A 27,690-nucleotide genomic window follows, 5' to 3' on the forward strand; every position below is an offset into this window, starting at 1 on the left:
TGGGTGCCTTGAGGACAGGAATTCAGGATTGGAACTGCAAGAGACTGGTGTGATGAGGGGAAAGACTGCGAGCATTACCATGGACTGAGGAGAGGGAGAACTAAATAGGTTAATGCTCTTCCAGATCAGTATGTAGGCCTCTGAATATACAGGGAACTAGGAAGTACTGCTGCCTCAAAAACTAAGAGCCTCTTCTCCGTTATTTGTGACTTTATGACAGAGCTTGCTGATTGTTGGGGAAGTATTGGCTTTCATTACAGAAGCAAGTGTTGGGAGAACTGGAGCAACAGCTAGGATGCTGGAGGAACACAGTGGACCGTGCTACTGCCTACTACAGATGCTCCCTGACCTCTTGTGCTCCTTCAGTATTTCCGGGTGTTTCTCCAGCTTTCAGTATAGACCACTTTCACCATTGTGCATGAGGGGTCACAAGGCAGAGCAGAGGGGGGGAAAACCCTTGCCGCACTAGAGCCAGTCTGTATCTTATCAACTATTTGCAAAGGAAGAAGGTACAGGTTGGGTGGTGCAGACTATCAATGGGCAACTCAGAACCAGAATTAGGATTTATCGTCATGAACAAGTCGTGAAATTCGGGCTTTTGCAGCAGAATCACAGGGGCAAACGTTCCTGTTATAACCATCTTACGAGATTACTATACAAAATAACAGTAAGGCAGTGTCTTTGGTCAATGATTATTCAGAAATCTGATGGCACAGTGGGGTCAGACTGTCACCCGACAACCCAGCAGATTGTCAGGCAGTGACGGCCCAGACTGGCATCGGCCATGAAGGTGAAGTGCCATGCCCTCTCTTCCTCAACACACTGGGATTGGCATATTGTGTGCTTTCCAGTGTAAGGAACTACAATCCACCAGACTCCCTTCTAGTTCCCAATGCATTAGGTAGTTAACCTTGCATGTTGAAGCTGCAACTTGTGCCCGAGTCCAGTTTTGAAAAAAAAAATCTGCTTTTCATTTGATATGGGGATTCATGATATGAGGTAATCCATCGCACCCTCAAATGGATTACCTCATATCATACCTCACCCTCCTGCCCATTCACTTACTTCAAACAATCTGTACCCATATTCAGCCTGTTTCCTGTCCCCGTTGAACTTTCTCTCCATCCCAGTTGTCAAGAGAAGTCAAGTATATCATCATCTGGTTGCACAAGTGAAAGCTGGCAAAATAGCACTCTCCAATCCTCGGGGCAAAACATGCAGACACTCAACCAGACATAACACGCATACAAACAATACATAATCAGGACAAGTATTCATATCTATAAATAAATAAATATGCTTTCTCGGATGGTTAGTGTGAGCAGTTCCTTTGGTTGTTCAGCCTTCTCACTGCCTGTGGGAGGAACCTGTTCCTCAGCCTGGTGGTGCTGGCTCTGATACTCCTGTATCTCATTGCTGACAGGAGCAGCTGAAAGATGCTGTGTGCCGGGTGGAAGGGGTCCTCAATAATTTTGCGCACCCTCTTCAGACAATAATCATGTTGGATCATGTTGATGGAGGGGGGAGGGGGAGGGAGACCCCAGTGATTCTTCTTTGTCACTCTTATGGTCCTGTGGATTGACCTTTGATCCATTTCTCTATAGCAACCGTACCACACTGTGATAGATGCTCTCGATAGAGCTCCTATAGAAGGTTGACATCATGGTGGCTGGTAGCCTTGCCCATTTCAGTTTTTTTCTGGAAGTGCAGTTGCTGTTGCGCTTTCCTGACGAGTGTAGAGATGTTGAGTGTCCATGATAGGTCACTAAGTGAACTCCAAAGAACTTGGTGCTCTCTCCTCTCTCCACTACAGAGTTGTTGGATTAGGGTTAGGGTTAAGTGGTCGTTCCTGATCCTCCTGAAGTTCACGATCATCTCCTTCATCTTGTCCGCATTGAGACTCAGGTTGTTACTCTCGCACTGTACTGTAAGATTTTCCACCTCTTTTCGGTAGAGCGACTCATTGTTGTTTCTGATGAGATAAACTACTGTTGTGTCATCTGCAAACTGGATGATGCTGTTGGAGCTGGATCTGATTAAGTAATTGTGGGTCAATAGCAGGAGCAGGAGCGGGATGAGTACACAGACCCGAATTGTGCCAGTGCTCAAAGTTCTGCTGCTGACCCGGACGCACTGTGGTCTTTCTGTTAGGAAGTCTAGAATTCAGTTACGGAGAGGGGTGTTGAGTCCCAGCGAGGACGGCTTCTCCACCAACCTCTGGGGAATGATCGTATTAAACTCGGAGCTGAAGACGATGCACAGCAGACTGGTATATGAAGTGTTGTTCTACAGGTGGGTCAGGATGGCGTGGAGGGACAAGGCTATAGCATCGTCCCTGGAATGGTCTCTTCTCTAGGTGAATTGAAATGGGTCCAGTGTCTCTGGGAGGTGTGCTTTGATGTGTTCCATCAGCAGATTCTCAGTATCAGAGGTCAGTACCCTGGGGTGGTAGTCATTATTGTCCCCCTCTTGGGTACCAGGATGATGATGGCTGTCTTGAACCCTACGATAATGATGGACTGCTGCATTGAGGTGTTGACAATATCTGTGAGGATGATCATCAATTGGTCTACGCAGTCCTTCAGTATCCAGCCAGGTTAGTTGTTCAGTTGCATCTTGGACAAATATTTGCACATCACATGTTGCCCCTACACCTGTCACTGAGATAATGGTGATTGCTGTGATTCCCCATCTGGTTGTAGCTCACTGAGAGGAATCACACATTTATTCCATCTCCCTGGTTTACGCACATGAACAAGCCCTCAACGCTTGCTAAAGTATCACAAAACACACGAAAAGTATCTTTTTTTTTCTTACCTCCAACTTTTCACAATTCAAGTTCTTGCTTGTCTTCAATATTGCTTGATGGAGTACAAACTTGTAAAAGCAAGCTCAGGTGCCTCATTATCACATGCAGATTTTCTCAGCCAATTCACCTCTGATTCCCTGGTTACCTTTTCTTGGATATTAGGATTATTTTCGCTCCCCTCCAAAACTTGGAAGCACTATTGAAACCTGCATTGAACCATAGAAAATTACAACACAGAAAGAGGCCCCTTCAGGCCTTTTAGTCCGTGCCAAACCATTTTTTTTTTGCCTAGTCCCACTGACCTTCACCCAGTCCATAGCCCTCCGTACCTCTTACATCCACACACTGTCCAAATTCTTCTTAAATGTTAAAATTGAGCCTGCGTTCATTTCCTCAGTTGCAGCTCGTTCCATACCCTCACCACTCTATGCGTGAAGAACTTCCCCTTCATGATCCCCCTAAACTTTTCCCCTTTCACCTTTAATCCACATCCTCTGGTTTATACCCTCAATGGATAAAGCCTACCTACATTTACCCTGTTGATCCGCCCTCATAATCTCTCGATCCCCCTCTTAATTTTAAACCTCCCCTCATTCTTCTACGCTTCAGAGAATAAAGTCCTAATCTGATTAACCTTTCCCTGAAATTCAGTTCCTGAAGTCCGGGCAACATCCTTGTAAATCTCCTCTTCACTCTTTTAATGATATTGATATCTTTCCTGTAATTAGGTGACCAAAACTGCACAGAGCACTCCACATGTGGCCTCACCCATGTCTTATACAACTTTACCATTACATCCCAGCTCCTACTCTAAAAATCTTGAATTACGAAGTCCAATATACGAAAAGCATATGATATGAGGTAATCCATCGCACCCTCAAATGGAGGGTCCCTCCACTTCACATGTGATGCCACTTTCACTGCAATACCATCCTCCTGGCTCCACATCCCAGGGATAGCTATTTGATAAAAAATCCAAACTCAGAATAAGAAATATTAGATTGTGATAAAATAACATTGACAATATATAAATGAATTTGTGTATTGATTGTTATTAAGCTTCAGAGCCTTTTTCACCAATCCAAAATGTCATTAACTATTGCCTCATCTCATCGATTTAATACATATATGCTGGAGTGATAATGAACAATTTGCTGTCCTACATTGGCTGGATACAAAGAATAAACGCTATATGGGAATGATTACATGATTGTAATCTCATTGTGAGGTTCAAATAATGACATAAACCACCAGAGTAATTTATAACTCTTAACCTGAATCCCTAAGGGAGATTCCTTGCTTGAAATCATTCCAATTTTTCTCTAGAAAAGAATCAAACAGTTGTTGCTGCAATGCCCTCATTGGTTGCCTGGGTGAAGAGTACAGGTTGTGATTTTAGCTACTAATCTGTCCTAATCCTTTAAAATACTGCTCTAGTGTCCATGCGAGGAAATGATCTTTGTAACCAGATCCAGGTAACGAGAACATCGGGGAAACTCCTGGGGTGACTTGCAGGTCATGGAGTTTGCTTGTAAGTTCTGGGCTTTAGATCAGGAAAATTTGACCTGAAACGACTGGCACAAACCGTGACACTTGAAAAGATGGCGCAAAAAACAAACAAATAAAAAAAACCTGGAAGATCGCGGCAGTGAGAAAAATCAGTGAAAGTTGAAGATCCAGGAACTTGCATCAGAAATGAGAAAGCGAGAGGGTGAAAAGCCTGAGTTTGTTTGGTGTGGATGACAGGCCACTTTTACGTGGCTGCATCTACACTGAGTGGTTGATTGCAAGATGCTGGCGGTTAGCGCAAAGCTATTACAGCACTGGTGGCCCAGGGTTTAATTCTGCCACTGACTGCAAGGAGCTTGTAGGTTGTCCCCACACCCTGAGAGGATTTTCTTCAAGTGCACTGGTTTTCTCCCACACTCCAAAGATGTGTGGGTGTATTTGGGCAGCTCAGGCTCGTGGGCTGCAAGGTCCTGTTATGATGCTCTGTCTCAAAATTAAAATAAATGAAAAGTTCTTCTGCTCTTTTCACCGGTGATTATTTTGACAGAAGGCAGCCATACCAGTGACCCATTATTAACATTGTTTCTTCCCTGTGACCAGACCACCCTCTCAAACACTAATCCTACTCAATATGTGGCTCAGAATTAACTCTCACACAGGCTCCGTGGGATCCAATTGGGTAAAGCACTGATGGGATTTCCATGGCTTAATCATTCACTAACATTTTCACAGCTCCCTTTACACAGTTCCCCATCTCTTCACACACGCTGCCATCTAAACTTCTCCAAAAGACTCAGTGTTAAACCCCTGGCAACCACCTGGTATCTGGCAATTCCCTCTGAAGTCAGTAAACAGGTTTGGCTTTGCATTTCATAAATGCCAGTGAATAAACTATGAGATATGTGGGAAGTAAATATTGATTGGCTCTTCCACGTCTCCATTGGAGAAGGAGACCTTCTGCCATATGGATGCATCCATCCAGTATAACGAGGCACTCTGAGGGTGTCCAATGCAGTGAGGGACTAAAAAGGTATCCAGTGTAATGAGGCACTCACCAACGATCCAGCAGAGTGAGTCAGGTACTCCGCAGGTATCCAGTGCAGTGAGATACTCCACAGGTATCCAGTGCAGTGAGGTACTCTGCATGTGTCCAATGCATTGAGGTACTCTGCAGGTGTCCAGTTCAGTGAGGTATTCTGCAGGTGTCCAGTGCATTGAGGTACTCCGCAGGTATCCAGTGCAGTGAGGTACTCTGTAGGTATCCAGTGCAGTGAAGTACTCTGCAGGTGTCCAGTGCAGCGAAGTACTCTGCAGGTGTCCAGTACAATGAGGTATTCTGCAGGTATCCTGTGCAGTGAGGTACTCTGCAGGTGTCCAATGCAGTGAGGTACTCTGCAGGTATCCTGTGCAGTGAGGTACTCTGCAGGTGTCCAATGCAGTGAGGTACTCTGCAGGTGTCCAATGCAGTGAGGTACTCTGCAGGTGTCCAATGCAGTGAGGTACTCTGCAGGTGTCCAATGCAGTGAGGTACTCTGCAGGTGTCCAATGCAGTGAGGTACTCTGCAGGTGTCCAATACACTGAGCTACTCTGCAGGTGTCCAATGCAGTGAGCTACTCTGCAGGTGTCCAGTGTAGTGAGGTACTCCTCAGGTATCCAGTGTAGTGAGGTACTCTGCAGGTGTCCAATGCAGTGAGGTACTCTGCAGGTGTACAGTGCATTGAGGCACTCTGCAGGTGTCCAGTGTAATGAGTTAGTCAGTAAATATGTAGTGTAGTGAGGCACTAGCAACTATAGAGAGTAGTGAGGTGGTCAGTGAGCATCCAGTGTAGTGAGGTACTCCATTGATATCCAGTGCAGTGATATACTCCACAGGTATCCAGTGTAGCAAAGCACTCCATGGGTATCCAATGCAGTGAGACACTCAGCTGGAATCCAGTGCAGTGTGGAACCTAGCAGAATCCAGTGCGGCGAGGCAGTCAGCGGGAAATCCAGTGCATTTAGCTACACTGTGGGTAACCAGTGCAGTGAAGTATTCAGCAGGTATCCTGTGCAATGAGGTACTCTGTGGGTATCCAGTGCAGTGAGGTACTCAGCAGGTATCCAGTGTAGCGTGGCACTCAGCAGACAACAGGGAATTTGTTTTACAGTAATTTTCAGAGGACACTAAGGTATACAGATGCTTCTCAAATCTCATCTTAAATGACCTCACAATGATCCCCACTCCTTCTCCCTCTCTCTGACATTCTCCTGCCTCACCACACACTGGAGAGGCCAGTTTCTCTAACCTTCTCCATATCTAATGAGAAGCCACCAGCCTAAAGTGTGCTCTCTCTGCTTCTTTCTCTGTGGATGATGACTGAGCAGTTAAGCATTTTCACTGCCTCCTGTTTTTATTTTAATTGTCCAACATCTGCGATATTTTGTTTTTATAGCTAGCACAGTAAAACTCCAATATTCCGGCCTCTTCCAGATTTTGGTGATTCTACACTAGCGAATTTTCTGGAGTATTGAAAGTTATTTTGATTTACAGCCCATCCAGTTTAATTTAAAATTTCCATGTCAACATGTTACACAGTGGTATTTTAAGTCTGGTCTGTTTAAAGGGAGAGAGGGTGGTTGATTTCAGGAAGGGAAAACCAGGTGTGTACATCCAGTGATCATTGGGGGATCAGAGGTGGAGAGGGTGAACAAATATAAATTCCTGGGTGTCACTATTTTGGAGGATCTTTCCTGGACCAAACACACTAATGGCGTCATGAAGAAAGCACGTCAGCACCTCTACTTCCTAAGGAGTTTGAGGAGATTTGGTATGATATTGGAAACCCTGGCAAATTTCTACAGATGTGTGGTGGAGTATGTGCCGACCAGCTGCATCACGGTCTGGTATGGAGACACCAATACCCCTGAGCGTAAAGCCCCGCAAAAGGTAGTGGACATAACCAATGACTTCACAGGCAAAACCCTCCCCACTATTGAGAACATCTACAGGGAACACTGCCATTGGAGAGTAGCAGCAATCATCAAGGATCTACACCATTTGGCACATGCTCTGTTCTCACTGCTGCCATCAGGAAAGAGGTACAGGTGCCGCAAGACTCACACCACCAGGTTCAGGAACAGCTGCTACCCCTCTACCATCAGACTCCTCAACAACAAACTCAATCAGGGACTCATTTAAGGACTCTTATTCGTGCACTTTATTGTTTGTTTGTTTTTTTCTCTCCCTACTACCCTCAGTTGTTTACATTTGTTTATTTGTTTACATGTGTACATTGTGTGCAGTTTTTATTACACTACCATTTAGTGATAATTCTGCTGCGCCCACAGGAAAAAGAATCTCAGGGTTGTATGTGATGCCATGTTTGTTCTCTGAAATCAGAACTGTGAATCTGAATTTCTCTTTGCGAGTTTCAGAAATCACGTTGGTTCAGCGACGGGCTCACTGCTTTGTCTGAAATGTGAACCAACAGTCCAGAGAACAGGTCGAGTGTGGCTGGAGCAGCGAGGTCATTCTGAAAATCCCAGTTGAAGGTTATGAGGTGAAATACCCCATACCATCCAATTACACCCATGTGACCAATTAACCTACTATCTTCGTACATCTTTGGAATATGGGTGGAAACCGGCATAACCAGAGGAACCCCACACAGTCATGGAGAGAACTTATAAACTCTTTACAAACAGCAGTGGATTCAAACCCTAGTGGCTTGAGCGATAGTGGTGTTGCACTACCCCCAACCCTAACAAATAACCATTGAGTCCTAGAGGCATGTAAGCAAGATGCCCTTGAGGTCACTTAAGTTGCACTGACTAGCAACCACCCACTGCATTAGTACAGCACTAATACCACTCCATTCTCCCCATATTCTCATCAAGTCCCCCAGATTCTCCCACTCATCCACACACCAGAGGCCATTTAAATTTTTCTGAAAATTTAGACATACAGGCCACTTCTGCCTACGAGTCTGTTCCACTCAATTTACACCCAGTTAACCTTCACCCCCAGGGAAAATTTTATCCAGATTGAGGAATTTGGATAAAAATGTAATTGACAAAATATTTTGTCTACTTCTCTCTTCATAGATGTAGCCTGGCCTGCTGAGTATTTCCAACAGCCATTAGTATGTTCCTGGGCCAGTGAACCCTCCTTCTCATTGGTGAAGAATGTTCATTTCTACTGTAGTACAATTTAAAAAACAATGCAACAGAATCCCATATTGAAAGAGGCAGAGCAGTTAATTGAATATTTACACAAAGAGAATAATATTACGCCTTTCAACCTTCACAATCTTCACAAGAATATTATTCCATTCATATTCCAAGTCTTCATCTCATTCTCTATTTGATTTTATTGTTTACCTTTTACATTTAACAATTACTATCCTCGGAAGTAAATACCGTAACTTTTCAGCTCTCAGTGAAAAGAGGTTTATTGTTTTCTAAGTTCAAAGCCTTGTAATTTTGTCCATCTGTCTCGATTCACCACCATTTTAAGCAGTTTTGGTATAATCCATGCTCCAAGCCCCCTTGTGATATGTGATAAATTCAAATTGCCGGATTGAAATCCTTATGAGAGGATGCATTGAAATAATGATTCCAGAGTCTCTGGAGAGATTCCCATGGGCTGGAAACAGACTGACATTTGTCAGGAGATGATCTTACCCTTATCTTGCTCCTGGGCAGAACAAGATATAGTCAGGCAAGATCCCAGGATAAGAAGGAACTGTGAGAACGGCTATGCTTTCTTTACGCTGGAAGGACATGATGGAGCTGAAAAACCAATTCTCTTAAATGCACAACAGCTGCATGCTTTGTGATATCCACCCACAGAACCAGGAATTTTCACAGAAAAGCCTGGAACCAGCAGTTGGAATCCTTCCATCATAATGGTCATGTTTGACAACAATTGTTTTGTAAAGATGAACCAGCAGATCAACAGGTCACCCAGAGTGTCAGAGAGTCATACAATACAGAAACAAACACTTTGGCCTACCACGTCCTTGGCACCCATTAAGTACATATGTGTGCCATTCCAAAAGTGATCCAAAGTATGCCAAAACTTTGTAATGTCACATTTGAAGCGGTGAGATTGAATGACCGTAATCAAAGAAATATTTCCCATAGCAGGAAACAGTGAAACCAATTAGCAGAATAATGGTTCATTTTGATGTCACAGTCCTTTGTTTACTTCACTGTAATTAATACTTCTTTCATCCATGAGTATTTAATTATAGTATGTGCAGGTTACCACATCCACTGATTAAAATCAGTTACAAAGAAAGGATTTAATGAAGAGATGCAGAGGGTACTAAAATCGCATATTGTGGAGAGCTTGACTGAGGGGGTAACCTTATTATTCACACAACCATTAACTTTAAATTCCTTTTGTCCACATTTTTTTTTTAGTTTTAAAGCTCTCTTCCTCACATTCAAACTCCTGTCATTTCTCCTTCTACCACATGTCTTCTACAGAGGGGTTTGCAACACGCCTGACTTTGAAAAGGCTCCGTGAACGAAGCTTGCTGTTCAAACAGGCCTTCTGACCTCTTATTCATCAGACTTCATTGCATATGATCAGCTTCAGGCCATTGTACAATACAAAGCCAATTTCTAATCCTAACCATGTTTTCTAAATTGGTTCAGCTTTGCAAAGCCAAATTTCAGATCACTGAAATCAGAAACATGAAGTATTTGAATATGATTTTCCAGACCACATCTGAAGCAATAGCTAATGCCAAAGACCTGAACTGAATGCATTATTTCCATATCCTGTTGGCTTTAAATGCTACGGTCCAAATAGGATTAAAGTAGACATAGCTTGACCCACCTTTTGATCATGTGGAAAAGCCTGTAGAGTTAATGAATTAGCTTTCTTAAATTCCACTTCTTGTAATATTTCATCACAAAGAGAGGCAGATCATTTCTAAGTAATTACAAGATCCTCTTGATAGCACGAATGTGCTTCCAAAATCAATGTCAGTTGATACTCCACAAAATATGCAGTTGCCGATGGACCAGATTGACAGCATAGTGGTGCAGCTGGCAGTTAGCCAGGTTCGCTCCTGAATCTGAGTGCTGCTTGCGTGAGTTTGCACCTTTGCCCTGTCCAGGGGTGCAGTGCAAATTTTTTTAGATGCTGGAGCTCATCAAAAACGGCGACAAGGAGGTGCCTGGATCCACCCCATGAGGTGCCCTGAACAGCCCCATGACGTGCCGGAGTGGCAGTCTCGTGAGCTCCTGCAGCACTGCATCCCTGGCCCCTAGGTGGCCAACCCCCTCCCCACCTCCTTCCTCCCAAAGATGTGGGTTCACTGGCGATTGTAAATGGCTCTCATTGTATTAGTGAGTTGTAGTACTTGAAGGGAATGTGTGGGGAGAATTTAAAAAGTGAATGAATGTGAATGGGTGATCAATGGTCAGCATGGACTCAGAGGGCCATGCTGCATCTCTCCATCTAGATTACAATGCTAAGGTGATTGGACAGATGACCAAAGAATTCCAGAGAACATTTTTCAAAATGATACAATATTTGCTACTTCATTAAAATTATTAATTTAAATATTTATTGGGAATGATTATTCCTACTATTTTAGGCAATGTATATTCTTGAAAAGAATTCCATGTACAAAACGCTATGGATCCATGACACTGGTTTACAACCTTGCTCTAAACCCAATCATTTGGATTGGAGTCTGGTGCTGAGAACTAACTCTTCAAAAAAAATTTAGACACACAGCATGATAACAGGCCATTCCGGCCCACGAGTCAGTGCTTCCTAATTTACACACAATTATCCTGCACCTCCGGTATGTTTCAAATGGTGGGAGGAAACGGGGGCCTCTGGGGGAAACCCACACAGACACAGGGAGAACGTACAAACCCCTTACAGACAGCGAGGGATCCAGATTGCTAGCGCCATAAAGGCATTGCACTAACTGTGCCACCCACTCCATTACAGACACTCCATGTGCCTCAAAGCACATTGTGGCCAATTTGGCATTGTTAACACCCAGGTAGTGTTGGTGGGCATGTGGTGGGAACACAAGATCATGAGGAGGACTAGGCTCTTCAGCCTGGCCAATCACCTTTAGACTCTCACTAATCCCATCCTAACTTTTATTTTAGGTGAGGGGGGGGGGGGTCACAGTGTTCCAATTGTGGCCACTCCATTGCCCATAGAATGATAACAAAAGTTCCCTCTTCTATAAACCCAACCTTTAAGCATTTAAAGACCAACATGACATTGGGGCAGCACAGTTGGCGAAGCATTTAGCGCAACACCTTTACAGCGCCAGCGATCTGGACCAGGGTTCGAATCCCGCGCTGTCTGTAAGGAGTTTGTACGTTTATCCTGTGTCTGCATGTGTTTTCCCTGGGGGCTCTGGTTTCTTCCCACCATTTGAAACGTACCAGTTAATGGGCTGTAAATTGGGCGGCACAGATTCGTGGGCCAAAATGACCTGTATTTCTAAATATAAATTTAAATGACGTTTCCCTTCTTAAGATCTGCCTCTGAACTTCTTTTGATCCTTGCACTGGAACACCTAGACCCTTCCGAACTTCGCTTATTTCCTGCCTCTATCCTTTCAGAAAACTAAAACAGGTATTCTAGAAAATTAAAACTCGATACCTAAATCATTGTATTTTGAAAGCAGTCACTGCCTTACAATCTGCAAAGGAGAAATGCATCTAATGTTTGTGTCGAATACAGTTCCTCACCAAAGCCCCTAAGAGAATTTCTCCCTTTATCCAACCTTAAATGAAACTAGAATTTTATCAGTTGTTGCAATCAGTTTTCTTTAAGGATCCTTTTATTTATTAATTGTATGTGGAATTCCAATTAAAAACAATATAATGGAAAAGGAGTGGTGCCCCTGTGGAAGAGCTAGAAAAAGTTAAACCAGGTGTTTGTTATATTTGACGAGTCTGTAAACTCTGAAATTAACTGCCTTCTTGGTAACCTGCCCAATCTCCGTCACTTAGGAGAAGGGAGATTTTGTAAAAGACAGCAATCTTAAATATCGGGAATTAAAACAGCCCTGAGATAAATCATTGTGCTGTTTACTTTGAACCTAATATTGTTCCATCCTCTTTTCCGTTTTACTACCTTTTAAATAATATTTTTCCTCTGACAATTTATTATCTTTATAAAGCATTCTTGCTTTAAGTGGATTCCCTTGCCTGAAGGCAATGGGGAAAGGTCAAAAGGTGACAGCATATGATACCTATTCACCATGCCAAAGTAACAGACAATTTCACTGCCTTCATTATGTGTTGGACCAAACGAATGAGAGGTCTCTGAACTTGTAGAACTAAATTTCACATGAACGAACAGTAATACAATTTCCTTTCTCTTAATAATTTCATTATCCTTCTCCCTCAACGAAAAGAATAGCATTGATGGGATAAAGGCATTCCATGCCATCCCATATGTGGTACATAAGAGTTGCTTCCAACAGGCTAGGAGCATTGAACCGACCCTTTCCTGTGTGATACGATCCTTGGAATCTTCAGTTAAGTTTCAAAGAGGGCACTCACTCAACTAAAGAGGGTTAAAATTCTAATGGCTATAAAAAAAAGTCCTACATGAAATGCAACATTGATTCACTATTCTTTTATTTCCCCTTAGGTATAACAATCTGTGCCATCACCTATGTGTGTGGAATCACATTTGTCTTAGGGGTTGTCATCACTGTCATCTTATGTAAAACAAGGTAAGCAATTATTTCCTTTCAAAAGCCTGAAAATAATATTTCCATGGGAGAAAAGTGCTGCTCCATAAGCAAACCTTTATTTGTTTAACTGTACTAGCAGCTGGGTTTATTAGAACGTTGGTTGGAACACTTTTCACATCACGGAGGTGGGAATACAATTGCTGTAAGATTTAGTCCAGATGTTGTTGATTAGCGAGCTATTTCTATCAATCAAATGTCAAGCTAATCAATGAAGTGTGAAAACAGCCACATTACCAAATCTGTTTGTTTTGGGGCTGATCATCAGTGATTTGCAGACGGAGCTTCTTATGTCAAATCTATTGAGATACAAATGTGCACAGATGTTTTTGGAATAAAAGATAACTAAAGATGGGCTCATATTACTTCAAAGCCCCACAATTATTGCTCTCCAACTGGTAGAATATGGAGGCCTGACTGAACATCAGACTAATTGCTATATGCTACAAGATTCATGCCATAATTGTATTTGCAGTGCGCCAACTAATATACCTGTAATGATAGTGCTAGTGATCCTCCTGACCACTAGAGGGAGTCAGAGACTAGTTTGTTGCAGCTTGGGTTGGATTCAAGATGGATGCCTCCATACGGTCTTGAGTCTATAGCTAATAAAGTATAGTTGTTTTAAAATAACTCAACTTTCTTTATTACAATAAAAAGAAACATCACAATACGCATCAATCATTTATTGTGCAGACTAGAAAGAGCAAAGCTGATCATCTGAAGAAGAAACATTTTACATCATCTCTTACCAATGTTGACCTACTAGCAATGCTCTATTAAACAGCATCAACTGAGAAAAGAAAAGAGTGACAGTAATGTGTGGCCCGGTTGGCATAACGGTTAGCGCAATGTTGTTACAGCACTAGCGATCAGGACCAGGGGTCGAAACCCGCACTGGCATGGGTTTCATCCGGGGACACTGGTTTCCTCCCACCATTCAAAATGTACTGGGGATTGTAGGTTAATTGGGTGTAAATTGGGCAACGTGGGCTCGTGGGCTGACATGCCAGTTACCACGCTGTATGTCCAATTTTTTAAAATTAAATTTAAAAATGTAAAATTACACTTCACGTTCTTTTCAAGATATTTGAAAGGATTGAGGCTGGTATATTGTAAGATTAGTACTTCATTGATGGCCATTAGAATAACTGGATGTTGGAAATATTACCCACGGCCCACGAGGTGGGCGGATGAAATGGTGAAATTGTTTTATCTTGATGCACAAAAATTGGGGGAGGCTGAGATTTGTCCTTTCAAAAACTGTAAAAAAAAATCTTCAATCATACTTGGTGAAGATTTAAAGAGTAGATCAGCAGAACCCTTTCACTGCACCTGCATCGTGGAAGGACATCATTTATGGTGCAAAGAAGTGGTTTTAAAGCAAATCTGTGGGCAAAGTATTTTACACAGAGAATTATTGATAAGTGGAACTCGCTGCCAGAGGAAGTGCTGGAATCCTAGAATCACCACGTGTAGGAGGCATTAAGACAGACGCTTTGGCAAGGATAAGGTCCTAATGCAAGCTAAAAGGCACAGTGTTGATGGGAAAAAAGGTGAGCATAGGCATGATGATGGGTTGAAGGACTTTTTTCTGTCTGTATGACAGTTGCACCCTACGACAAAAGCCCTTGCTAAGGTCAACCAAATGGCAACTGATCAATACAGTCACACAAGATTAGCCTTAAAAACCACCCTGACCCCTGTTGGCTTGGAGGAGACCAACCATCAATGATGTACATTCTGTCGAATCTTTTGTGACCTAAATTATATATGTGATAACAATTCATGGAAGTCAGCTAACGGAAAATATGATACCATCCAAATGTCCTGTGGTGGAGTTATGAAAGCTTACCAAGATACTTAAGTTCCTATGGTACAGTGAAAAATCCATTTAAAATGCAAAGGTTTCCCAAGTGTCAGGAAAGTTGGCAATGAAAGTGAGAACGTTATTGAGGGCAGAGACTAAACCAAAGGTTCTCAACCTTTTTCTTTCCACTCACATACCACTTTAAGTATTCCGTGTGCCATAGGTGCTTTGTGATTAGTAAGGGATTGCATAAGGTGGTATGTGAGTGGAAAGAAAAGTTTGAAACCTCTATTTCAATCAGACCTAATTGACTCGTTATGTGCACGGTTTCATAACTCCAAAGAGAATGGGCCATAGACAATTTTTCTCAAGCAAAATATTTCAGTAACAATTGGGTCTAGAGCAGTGATTCTCAACCTTCCCTTCCCACTCACATACCACCTTAAGCAATTCCTTTCTAATCAAAGAGCACCGATGGCATAGGGATTACTTAAAGTGGGATGTGAGTGGAAAGAAAAAGGTTGAGAACCATTGGACTAAAGGTTAGAAGGCTTAATGTCAACAAATATTTATAGAATGCTCTCTCTCTCTCTCTCTCTCTCTGTCTCTCTGTCTCTCTCTCTCTCTCTGTCTCTCTGTCTCTCTCTCTCTCTCTCTCTCAGTTCACTCCAGGTTCTAATTTAGTAAAGATTTAGCAGAGACATAGAGTCCTAGAGTCAAACAGTGTGGTAACAGGCCCTTTGGCCTAACTTTCCCACCCTGACTAAAATATCCTTTGCACACTGCTCCCATTTGTCTTCGTTTGGCCCATATCCCTCTAACCCATTCTATCCATTGTTAGGTCTGCTTTGTTCAAGAATGAGGGAGTCAGACACCAGACTGAGTCGAAATCAAGGTTCTTTATTACCGGATTGTAACACTTATAACTAACAGTGTTAGTTGGAGAAAGCGCATTCTAACGATATCAGCAAGTGGTGTTTTTTTTTATACCCCAGGACACGCACTTAGTAAATTATCATACCATTACATTGTCCAATGAATAAGCTGTTGCTACCCTTCATTGTTAGTCTGCTGCTCATCAGCTTGTTAGTGCCAAACTTATCTTGAGCATACAAGGTCACACCGTCCTGTTACTCCTTAGTACTGGGTGACTCCTTCTCCAGTCCCATCTCATGATGTTTTTACCTTACACCATGCATCTGTCCATTATTTTTCTTATACATTTCAGTAGCACCCATCTCATCCAACTCCTCCAGCAGCCCATTCCATACATATGATAAGTGGCATTGTGGCTTGACTCAATTACTCTGGGGAAATGAATGACTGGACCCATTTTCGCAGTATAGATAAATGGAAGTATTAGACAGGAGGTGAGGTTGGGGTTTGAAGCTCCCTTCCGGCACTGAGAAGATTTCTGCATGAAGACTTGAGCAACAAAGTCCATTTTTGCCCCACATGTACAAGATAAGGCTCCTTTCTCACCATAATTGTTTAGAAAGGGAACCGACAAAGAAATAAAGCAAATAGCACAGCAAAGCTAACACCATTGGACCCCAAAGGCATCTGAGATTGGAGAATTTGTTGCGGCTGGAAATACTTGACAATGGGAGTGAGGCCCCATCGACTCCTGCTCATGGACATGACCAGCCACAGGCACTGATTGGCTGCAGCCGAGTCGTTGCATCGTGTGGCTGGTGTGCCACACATTGGAAGTTCATTGTTTTCACTTTTCCAACTTCAGAACCACACAGATGAAGGGTAAAACAGTCATTCATCTCTCGATAGTGAGAGATGGGTGAAAATTAGGTACTTTAATGAACTCATCTATTGTCCTTGGTGTTGCGAGTTTAGGTAAATGAAAGCAAGTAGATTAACTTCAAACCTAATTTATTAATAATATACATCGAGGATGTAAAGTAACAGAACATGGCCACCGGAGTGCGCCAGTGTAAAGGTTCCCCTGAACCGCAGTACCCGGATATACAGGATATGAGCACAGTGACTGATCTACATCCCTTTCCTTCGCTCATACTCCACACCATGACAAGATAACCTTGTTAAACTTCAGTGCTTATTTAGCAGACACATTCTATCACTGAAATGACCAGCATATTAGGTGAGAAATATAAGAAAACACTTCGCTACATGTAAACAATATGAATATCAATTACTATAGCCAAACGCTGTAAAACACAATTCAGTCTCTGTATTTGGGATTTTTCTTATTAACGTGACCTGAGCATCCCCTATAGAGATTTTCAGTTGTGTTTGAGGGTGGCTCAGCTGCAGGCACCTCAACCTGAAACCACTCAGTCCATCCTTTCCGGTCCTACTCTCGTGAGAGTGTTTAGTTCTTTTGACCCAGATCCAGGATCCTGACAGTCAGTGTCACTTAGACTAGGCTGGGTGGGTGCAGGCTCGGCTACATGTAGAATGTGTCGGCAATTCCTCCTGTACAGCTTTCCTTCTGAGTGAACAAGGTAAGATCTGGGCTTCTTGCAACTCTCCTTTGCCACGCCTGTCTGGTTGTAAACTTGTGGGGTCTGCAACCTGAGAACCTGCCCTTCCATTAAAGGCTGAAGTGGTTGGCTTAATCTGTCATAGCACAACTTTTGTGACAGTCTCTTATTGAGAAGCTGGAATTTTACCTCTTGTAGCTTATGCATATGAGGTTCAAGTAGCTTCCTTGAGACAGGGAGAGTAGTGAGTGTTTGCCTTGGCATTAGTCTGTGTGCAGGAGACCTTAGCGTTGTGTCTCATGGCACGTTTCAGAGATTTAAGAGGCTGAGGAAAACATCAGTTCTATCTCTGTTAGATTTCTCCAGGAGTTGCTTGGTGCTTGGTGCTGCTCTATCAGCTCATCCATGAGTTTGGGGATTCCCTGGGCCACAGGTGACATGAGTAAAATCCCATTGTACGGCAAAGTCCTTGAATCGCTGACTTGTAAACTGTCTGGCATTGTCTGATAAGAGGGCGTATGGTGCTCCATGAACTGAAAAATGTCTCGTGAGTTCTATGATGACTGTTGCTGAGGTAACATCACGAAGCAGGTCAATTTCATATGCCTGAATACGAGTCCACTAGCACCAATACTGCTGACAGCACCATTCAAAGATATCTGTTGCCGGGAACTGGATGAAGGAGGAGTGATTCCTTTTGCTGGTGTGGTTTTGTGCTGTTACAGACAGCATGGCTGCATCTCCTTGTTGATGTCATCTGTCATTATAGGGCCAGTAAACTATTGCCTCTTGCTCTCCGTTTAGTAGCTTCTGCACCAGGATGCCCTCTGTGTATAATGCTGATGTCCTCCTGCTGTAGTGACCCAGGAATGATGGCTTTCTGGCCTTTCATGATGACCCCGTCTTTAATAGTTAGTTTGTCTCTGAAAGGAAAATTAGGATGAACAGCATGTGGAAGACCATGCTGTTTGGTGGGCCACTCCTGTCTGATGAGAGTGCTGAGTGGGTGCAGGGTTGTGTCATCTGCCGTGTCTCTCTTTAACTCCTTTAAGCGAGAAGAGGATATGTAGTCGACTGTCATCACGTCAAAGTTGTCTTGCTCATCAGCTTGCTGAACTGTGGTACTCCTGGCAGCTTGAGACAGATTGTCAGCCAGGTACATTTGTTTTCAGCTTTTATACACGAGGGTGATGCTATACTTATAAAATTGTAACATCATCCTTTGTGGTCTTGCCGGTGTTGCATATATGGGGTTTCTTCAGCATAGTGACCAGGAGTTGATGGTCCGTTTCTATGGTCATCAGCTTGCCGTAAATATCATCATGGAATATCGAACATGCTAAAAAAAGCACTTTATCAATCTGAGCATAACTGGTTTCTGTGTCAGTTAGTGTTTGTGAGGGCATAGGCTATGGGTTCTCCTTCAGCAAACAGGCTGCACCTAGTCCATACTGTGAAGCATCACTGGTGAGTGTCACCGGCTCACTGACATCATAATTATGCAGAAATGGTGGGCAGGACATGTGCTCTCTTTAGTGCTTCAAAAGCATTTTTTCTGCTACTCATGCCAAGTCCTTGTGTGGTAGTTGTCGCAGTGGAGCCATCAGTTGACTGGAATTTGGAATCAGTTTTCCAAGATAGTTGTCCATCCCCAGGAATCTTTGCCGAGCTGGGACATCCCCTGGTTCTGGCATTTCACTGGTGCCTTTTGTTTGGGAGGGGTCGGCTTTGAGGCCTTCACGTGTGAAAACGAGACCAACAGAGCTGACCTGGTTCAGCCGGAACCTTCACTTGAGGGGATTAAGCCTTGAGTTCACCTCTCGAGCACGGTCGAGCACTTTGCTCAGGTTGGCGTCCTGTTCTTCCACGTTTTTTCCTCCAATGAATATGCCGTCGACTATGATTGCTCGGGGATATCCAGCAAAAATCAGTTCCACGGAGTGCTGGAACACTTCACCAACAGAGCTGAGTCTGAATGGCATCCATTGAAATGTGTAGCGTCCAAGACAAGTGCTGAAGGTTGTGAGCAAGGACCATTTGTGGTCAAGTGAAATCTGCCAAAACTCACACCTGAGACTGAAAACACAGTTGCAGTCGGTATTTGTGCGGCTGCTTCTTCCACAGTTCGCATAGGGTGATGTGGCCTTTTTGGAGCAGCCTCTTAGATCGATGCATATTCTGATTTCTTGTTTGTTCTTTTTGTTGGTGGCCAGCGTAGAAGATCCTCACTCAGTTGGCCCAGAAACCAGAGTGATGACACCCAGTTCCTGCATCCTGTCTCGCTCAGCTTGGGCTCTGACCTTCATGTGGTGGAATTACTGCATAGCTATTTGCACTGTCTGTATGGTTGTACAGTTTGAGCTGGCCTACCCCTGCACCTGTGACTCCTCCCTCCCCAGAAATCCCTATGAAGGCCCAAAGTCCACCCTCAGTTCCTGCCTTGGAACCGGGCCAGAAACATGTGAGATGTGTTGATGTATTAAGGTGATTAAAGCCTCTTAATCTCAACTCCCAGTCTAATGTGGTTGATCGCTAGTCCTACACTTCATAATCACAGGAATGCCATATGCAGGATGAACAATTGGTTTTACTTCCGGGTCAAGCCTCATGGAATAGGTTGGGGAAGCTTCCCAAGGTCACCATTAAAAAACCTGCTATATTCAGCTTGAATTTGATGTGACAGTGGGGTTTAACTGGTGAGCATTCCATTTGAATGCATGCATGTATCCCTAGCAATGGGATATTACTTATGATCAATTAAAAAAGGCAATGTGTATAGGCATCCGGCTAGGGAGCCCTGCAATGTAACCATCCCAACCGTTTGGATGTTGCTACCCCCATATGCAGTACGGCTTGTGGATTTAATGCATGCTCTTATTTGTTCTTCTCTCTTTACTTACTCAAATGCCTTTTTTGACAAGACCTTACACTTGGGACCTGTGTCAACTTTCATTTTAACTGAAGTGCTATTAACTTGCACAGAATCAAAAACTTCATCATTTTCTTTTATCAATGCATCCATGAATCAACAGCTGTTTGCAGAGTTATATCATCGACATAGCATGCCTCATCTGTATCGCCATCAGCTTGGTCTGGTTCTATCTGAACAGTTCTCCTAGGTCTCTGCCTATTGTAGGTCTGTTGTTTGGACTTGCAGAGTTTTTTAGAATGGTTCCATTTGTTACAGGCATGACCAAAATCTGGACATTTGTCTCTTTCAGCTGCCGGTTCACCTCCACGGTTATTGCAATTAACAATAAACTGTCACAATTATATTTTTTCTGGCTGGTTCTTCATTTTTGTCTCATAGTTTTGTTTTCTCATGAACCTGGCCTGGACTGCATCAGCATTGGTGACTGAGTGCTGTGGAGATGCCAGTGTTTTGTTAAGCTCTTCTGTCATCTCGTGGGTAGAGATAGCCTTAGCTAAGGTCGAATCACTATCACACATCTTTCTCATTAATAATACCACTGACTAGTCTATCTCTAATAAGTTCCTCACAGAGACCTCCAAAACTGCAGCTTTTCACTTTGATTCTTAAATCACTGACATATGAGTCATTTGTCTCTCCAGCTTTCTGATTTGTGTGTTGAACTTATGTCTTTCCATAGTAACATTGGTTTGAGAGTTGCACTTCTCTTTACATTTTCTCTTGAGGCATTCAGGAGCCTCTTTGGATTCTGCAGGAACAAGGATTGGTCCTCTCTTACCAAGAGCTCTCACTTCTCCCGCATACACGAAAGACCGCTCACATTCAATGGTCTCCGATCCCGCTAGATTGAGGAGAATGTTTGCTCGAGTGCAGGCTGGCTTGTCAGAGTGTGCTGGCACAATGAAAATATCATATTTTTGTTCAAAGACCTGCCAGTTTTCAGCGATGTTGCCATCAACAACAAGTGGGTCGGGGTTGGGCCTTCGGAATCCATCCGCCATATTCACCATTTAGCCGTGCTCTCGTGGCTGGCTCAGTTGTCCCTGCTTGGAAAAAAAAATCCCGGATTAAGCATTAACCTTGTAAAGTCAGGGACATCCCACTTCTGTTTAGATAAATGAAAGCAAGTGAATTAACTTCAAACCTAATTTATTAACTATATCCATCGAGGATGACAAGTAGTGGAATGTCGCCCCTGGAGTGCACCAGCATAAAGAACCCCAGTAACCCAGATGTACACGATATGAACACAGTGACTGAAGCACCTTCCCAACTCCGTCACTTTTGCAAGATGCAATCCCCATGGCAACTGCAGAGATAGCGACAGGATGTTTGGGTTCCTCTTCTGAGACAGCAGCACTAACTGCTGCGCCATGGTCCCAATTATAAATGTTATTTTGTTATTTATTCCTCTGATCGCTGTTTCTTTCTGGAACACATAACGAGGTCCCAGCATGTAGCAGGAGAGACAAATGTTGGCCACATTAAGCATCTGAAATTTGCAGCATTGCCTAATAGGTTTTAGAAAACAATTCCCTTTAGGTCATAGTTGGGTATGCTTTCACTCCTTAACCACACTTGGCTCTATCACAACATTTATACAACAGCTTTTTCTTCTGTATAAGCTGAGGAGCTTGGAAAAGGAAAACTGAAATGTTGGAGTAATTACAGTGTGATATTGATGTGGACAATTTCAATTAGAATCACTTCCAATAAATGGACACACAGAGAATATTAGAACATGACAGCACAATACAGGCCCTTCGGCCTTCAATATTGTGCCGACCCATATTTTCCTTAAAATAACACTAAGCCCTCCCTACTCCACAACCCTCTATTTTTCTTCCATCCATGTGTCTCTTAAAGCCCCTATTATTTCAGCCTCCTCCACCACCCCTGGCAAGGCATTCCAGGTGCCCTCAACACTCCCTGTAAAAAAAAACTTATCCCTGATGTCTCCCCTAAACTTCCTTCCCTTAACCTTGTACATATATCCTGGGAAACAGGTGCTGGCTGTCCCTCTCATAATCTTGTAGACCTCTCTCATCCTTCTACGCTCCAAAAAGAAGACCCAGTTCTGCTAACCTTGCCTCATAAGACTTATTTTCCAATCCAGGCAACATCCTGGTTAATCTCCTCTGCACCCTGTCCATACCTTCCAGTAATAAGGTGACCAAATCTAAAAACATATAAAAATATTTCATAGATTTTAATTGTTTCAACTGCATAAGGTCATTATAGAAAAATAATCTCTTCATAACATGGGTGAAGGAATATGAGTAGGGATGTTTTTTCCAATTTCAATGTATCTCATATCACACTAACCAGCAGGTAATTCAGCATGATTTGAAAACTGGCCGAGGGGTTAATATTAAGCCTATTAAACTTCCATGTAATTAATAAGATTACCAGAGAATGAGTGAATACAGTTTTAATACGGTTTATTCAAGATTCAAGATTATTTTGTAAAACAAGAATTGTGATGTTACTCGAAATTTCCTTTAGCAGACAAAGATTCACCATCAGCCGATATCGCCCAGTGCAGCCAGAGAAAGAGAAGCAAAAGAGAGAACCCCCAGAGTCACTGAATGTCCGTGGATTTGCCTCCAGTGCTCCCGCAACCACCGCAGCCACATGACCTTCAGTCCAACCCGATGACCAAATCCAAACCTCTGACATGATCAGGAAGCCTCCAGCACCCTCCGCACCTTTTTGCATCCTGGTTCCGATATGTGACACCCCTTCAGCCAGTCTCGAGGCAGCCTCCAGCAGTTTGCAGCCTGGCGTGAGTCCTTTGACCACTGTCTCCAGCAGCCTGCAGCCTGCATGGGTTCCTCGAGTTACCAACAGCTCACTGCCTGCATGTTCTTCAGCCCCAGAGCCCCTCTCTAGTTCACCGCCAAGGTCACCGTCCCGTGGGCCGTTTCCTCTCCTTCTCCTTCTCAAACTGGGGAGGTAGTGTTCCCATTTTCTGGTGCCTTGCGCCAGACCTCTGCTTCCCTGGAGTCTGCAACTCTTTGTGACTGCTGCCAATCATAGATGGCGCCATCTTGGGATCTTAAAATAAATCACCGTCGGATCCTTTAACAGGCTATTTAAAGCCTGTTAAGGGACATTAAGGGAGGTCAGGGAGCAAATAGCGGAGGCACTGTCAGTGATTTTTCAATGACAGAGCCGACAGCGGTCAAATCGGGTGGTTGGAACCCCCGGAGGAGCATTGAGACTTTGCTCCCCACTCTCCCGGGTCCGCACCAGTGAGAGTTCTGCCATTACAGCAGCTCCGCCATTTAAAAAAAATATTAATGGCCACAATATGAACAAGCAGAGTGTCAGCTGTAGGATGTCTAGGCCATTTTATTGTACATTTGTTCATCTCCTGTTTCCCCCTGTCTAATTCAATCAGTGAGAAATCAGTTGAAGGCCAATTCCCCAAATGCAAATTACAGGTCACCGTCAACGCACAGATGATTAAAAAAAATTCCTAATGTGGTGTGGCGCAGCGATGCCTCACGGTTCAAAAGACCCTGGCTCAATCCTGGCCTCTGATTTCTTCTGGGTGCTCTGGTTCCCTCCCACCTCTCAAATATGTACTAAATGGGAGGTTAATTGGCCACTGAAAACTACCTCTGGAGTCTAGGTGAGTGGTGGAGTCTGAGCGTGGTTAATGGGATTGAGGGTAAAATAGAGTGGGCATGGGTACAATTAGGGTCAGCATGAAATGAATGGGCTGAGGGGCTCTATCTCTCCATGGTTTTCAATTGATAATGAATTGAACTCAATCTGCCACAGAGCTCTTTATAACAGTGTAAAACTCTTGATGTGCAGCCTTGTGTCAGCCTGGGTTTCTTCAAGTGTCAGCAGAGGTTTAAAGAGTTAAAGGTGAAACTTTAGTTACCTTTCCAGCCGTAACCCTGCCAAGGGACCTGGAAATAATGGAGCATAAAAGGGAGATGGCCCACAATCCTGTCGTCTTTAGTTTAGAGGTACAGAACAGTAACAGGCCCTGCTGGCCCACAAGCCTGTCGTCTTTAGTTTAGAGGTACAGAACAGTAACAGGCCCTGCTGGCCCACAAGCCTGTCGTCTTTAGTTTAGAGGTACAGAACAGTAACAGGCCCTGCTGGCCCACAATCCTGTCGTCTTTAGTTTAGAGTTACAGAACAGTAACAGTCCCTGCTGGCCCACAAGCCTGTCATCTTTAGTTTAGAGGTACAGAACAGTAACAGGCCCTGCTGGCCCACAAGCCTGTCGTCTTTAGTTTAGAGGTACAGAACAGTAACAGGCCCTGCTGGCCCACAAGCCTGTCGTCTTTAGTTTAGAGGTACAGAACAGTAACAGGCCCTGCTGGCCCACAATCCTGTGCTACCCAAATACCCCCAATTAACTCTCTTGCCCCGTTCATCTTTGGAGGGCGGGACGAAACTGGAACCATGTGGAGGAAACCCACGCAGGTTGCGGGGAGAACGTACAAACTCCTCACAGGCAGCTGTGGGATTTGAACCAAAGTCACTCCTTCTGTATCAGAAGGGAATGCAGTTATGAATACATTTTTTTAAATCGTAAAGATATGGCTGGTAACAGACCCACAAACCCATGCTGCCCAATTAACCTACTAACATTGTATGTCTTTGGAACATCAGAATCCTAAGGGTTTTAACAGATATGTGAATACTAAAAGGAGGGTTAAGGATAGAATAGGACCACTGGAAAATGAGAGCAGTGAACTGTGAAAGGAACCATATCAGATGAGAGAGATATTAAATGATTTTTTTTCTCATCTGAGTTCACGAAGGAAAAAGACATTGGACTATGTGAGATATGTGAGGCAAAATGGCTTAGTTATGGAAAAGATAGGGATTAGTAAAGAGAGGGTTTTGGAGCTGCTAGGGTCAGTAAAAGTAGATAAGTCTCCCAGTTCTGAAGGGATTTTCCCCAGGACATTAAGGGAGGTCAGGGAGCAAATAGTGGAGGCACTGTCAGTGATTTTTCAATGATCACTGGAAGAGGGTGTGGTGCCACGGGATTGGAGGGTTGCTAAAGTAGTTCCGTTATTTAAAAAAGGCACAAGGTGTCGGCCGAGTAATTATAGGCCTGTAAGCTTGACTTCGGTGGTAGGAAAAGTTATGGAGGGTATTCTTAGAGATGGTGTGTATAAATATCTAGATAAGCAGGGATTGATCAGGAGCACTCAGCATGGGTTTGTGAAGGGGAAGTCATATTTGTTGAGTTTTTCAAAGAAGTGACAAGAAAGGTAGATGAAGGTAGTGCCGTTGATGTAGTCTATTTGGATTTTAGCAAAGCTTTTGATAAGGTTCCACATAATACGTTTGTAAGGAAGGTTCATTCACTAGGGATTAATAGAAAAATAGTAAGATGGGTTCAGAGGTGGCTGGAGGAGAGACAGCAGAGGATTATGGTGGACAACTATCTGTCAGGATGGAAGCCTGTGACGAGTGGAGTATCTCAAGGATCGGTGCTAGGTCCCCTGTTATTAATAATTTATAGTAATGATTTGGATGATGGGGTGGTTAACTGGGTAAGTAAATACGCAGACGATATGAAAATATGGGGAGTGGTGGATAGTGAGGAAGGTTTTCAGGGATTACAGAGGGATTTGGTTTGTCTAGAAAATTGGGCTGAAAGATGGCAGATGGAATTTAATGTAGAGAAGTGAGAGGTGCTTCATTTCGGTAAAAGTAATCAAAATAGGACATATGTAGTAAAGGGGAGGACATTGGGGAATGCACAAGAACAAAGAGATCTTGGAGTTATGGTGCAGCATTCCTTGAAGGTGGATTCCCATGTTGACAGGGTGCTTAAGGCATTTGGTATGCTAGCCTTCATAAATCATAGCATAGAGTATAGGTGCTGGGAAGTGATACTGTGACTGTTTAAGGCGTTGGTGAGGCCAGGTTTGGAATATTGTGTTCAGTTCTTGTCTCCAAATTATAGGAAGGATATAGATAAGGTGGAGAGGGTGCAGAGAAGATTTACAAGGATGTTGCCTGGCTTAAAATACCTAGAGTACAGAGAAAGTCTGAAGAGGTTAGGACTTTATTCATTGGAATGTAGATGGTTGAGAGGGGATTTGATAGAGGTGTTTAAAATTATGAAGGGAATAGATAGACTAGATGCAAGTAGACTCTTCCCCCTGAGAACAGGGGAGGTTGAAACAAGAAGACACAAGTTGAGGATAAGGGTAAAAATTCTAGGAGAAACATTAGAGGATGCTTCTTCACTCAGAGAGTGGTGGCTGAATGGAATAATCTTCCAGAGGGAATAGCTGAGGCAGAGTCAATTCTTTCATTTAAGAGGAGGCTGGATATATACATGGATAAGAGGGGGTTAGAAGGTTATAGACAGAGAATAGGCGAGGGGAGCTAGCGGAGTTGTTTGAGTGAACCGGCGTGGACTTGTAGGGCCGAAATGGTCTGTTTCCATGCCATAAACTGTTATATGTTATATGGTTATATATGGAAATGGGAGCACTCAGAAGAAACCCATGCAGTCACAGTGAGAATGTACAAACTCCTTACAGATAGTGCTGGATTCATTTGGCCCACTCAGACTAGGTCAGCTCACCGAGCAAGCCCACTGGCCTACTAATTTTCCCTGTAACCTATTCACCTTTAGACTCCACCATCCACCAACACATGAGGGACAGTTTACCGTGGCCAATCACCCACGGAGCCGTACATCTAAGGAATGGAGGGAGAGACCCGAGCAACCTAAGGAAACCCACACGGTCATGGGGAGAACATATAAACGGCACACAGACAGTGTCTGAGATCAGAATTGAACACAGGTCACAGGGAGGGGCTGCACATCTGGGCCGCAAAAACTCTGTTGTACTTAAGTGAAGAGCAGGTATAAAAGCCACAAGCAGATCGCTAACATCTGCTGCCAACACATCATGGTAAAAATGTAAAGGAGCACCTCAGGTCATGGGCTATGAAGACCTTGAGGGCATGAACTAACAGCAGAGAAGAATTGCTGGAGGAACATGGCAGGTCCCCCAGCGTCCATAGATAGAAACGATCAGTCAATATTTTTGCTTTTTATCTTTGCTTTTTATGGATGTTGAAGACCAGCTGAGTTCCTCCATCATTTTACTTCAATCACAGCGTCTGCAGACTTTCATGTTTCACTCAGTAAATATTTCAGGTCAGGAGCCTTCATCAAGCCAAACATAAATGACTTGATTAAGGGGTTATGTCCCAGAGCCCTTGGTCTCCCAAGACATATATGTGTTTTAGATTTTCTTAAGGTCATTCATTGTTAGAGGTTTTAGAATTGTGAGCAAACTTATCTGTTTAGACTTAACATGTTCTGAGAGAGACGGATATCATTGAGGAACTGGTGGTGAATGCAGAACAAAGGGAGGGAGTGGAGGAGATATCAGCTGGAGAAAGTGCGAACCGTATCAAATGTTGAAGCTGT

General features: G+C 43.5%; 1 protein-coding gene across 1 annotated transcript in view; it reads left to right on the forward strand.

The window, feature by feature from the left end:
* The window catches only part of gfral (GDNF family receptor alpha like), a 65,912-nt gene extending 42,819 nt beyond the window's left edge, over window positions 1-23,093 (forward strand). The window contains exons 12-13 of the mRNA XM_069888095.1: window positions 12,949-13,033; window positions 22,758-23,093. Of these exons, the coding sequence (XP_069744196.1) occupies window positions 12,949-13,033; window positions 22,758-22,890 (218 nt within the window). The 3' untranslated portion in view covers window positions 22,891-23,093. The remainder of the gene's footprint in view (window positions 1-12,948; window positions 13,034-22,757) is intronic.
* The last annotated feature ends 4,597 nt before the right edge of the window (window positions 23,094-27,690 follow it).

Source organism: Narcine bancroftii, chromosome 6 (genome assembly GCF_036971445.1).
Source record: "Narcine bancroftii isolate sNarBan1 chromosome 6, sNarBan1.hap1, whole genome shotgun sequence".
In the NCBI taxonomy this organism is placed as follows: domain Eukaryota; kingdom Metazoa; phylum Chordata; class Chondrichthyes; order Torpediniformes; family Narcinidae; genus Narcine; species Narcine bancroftii.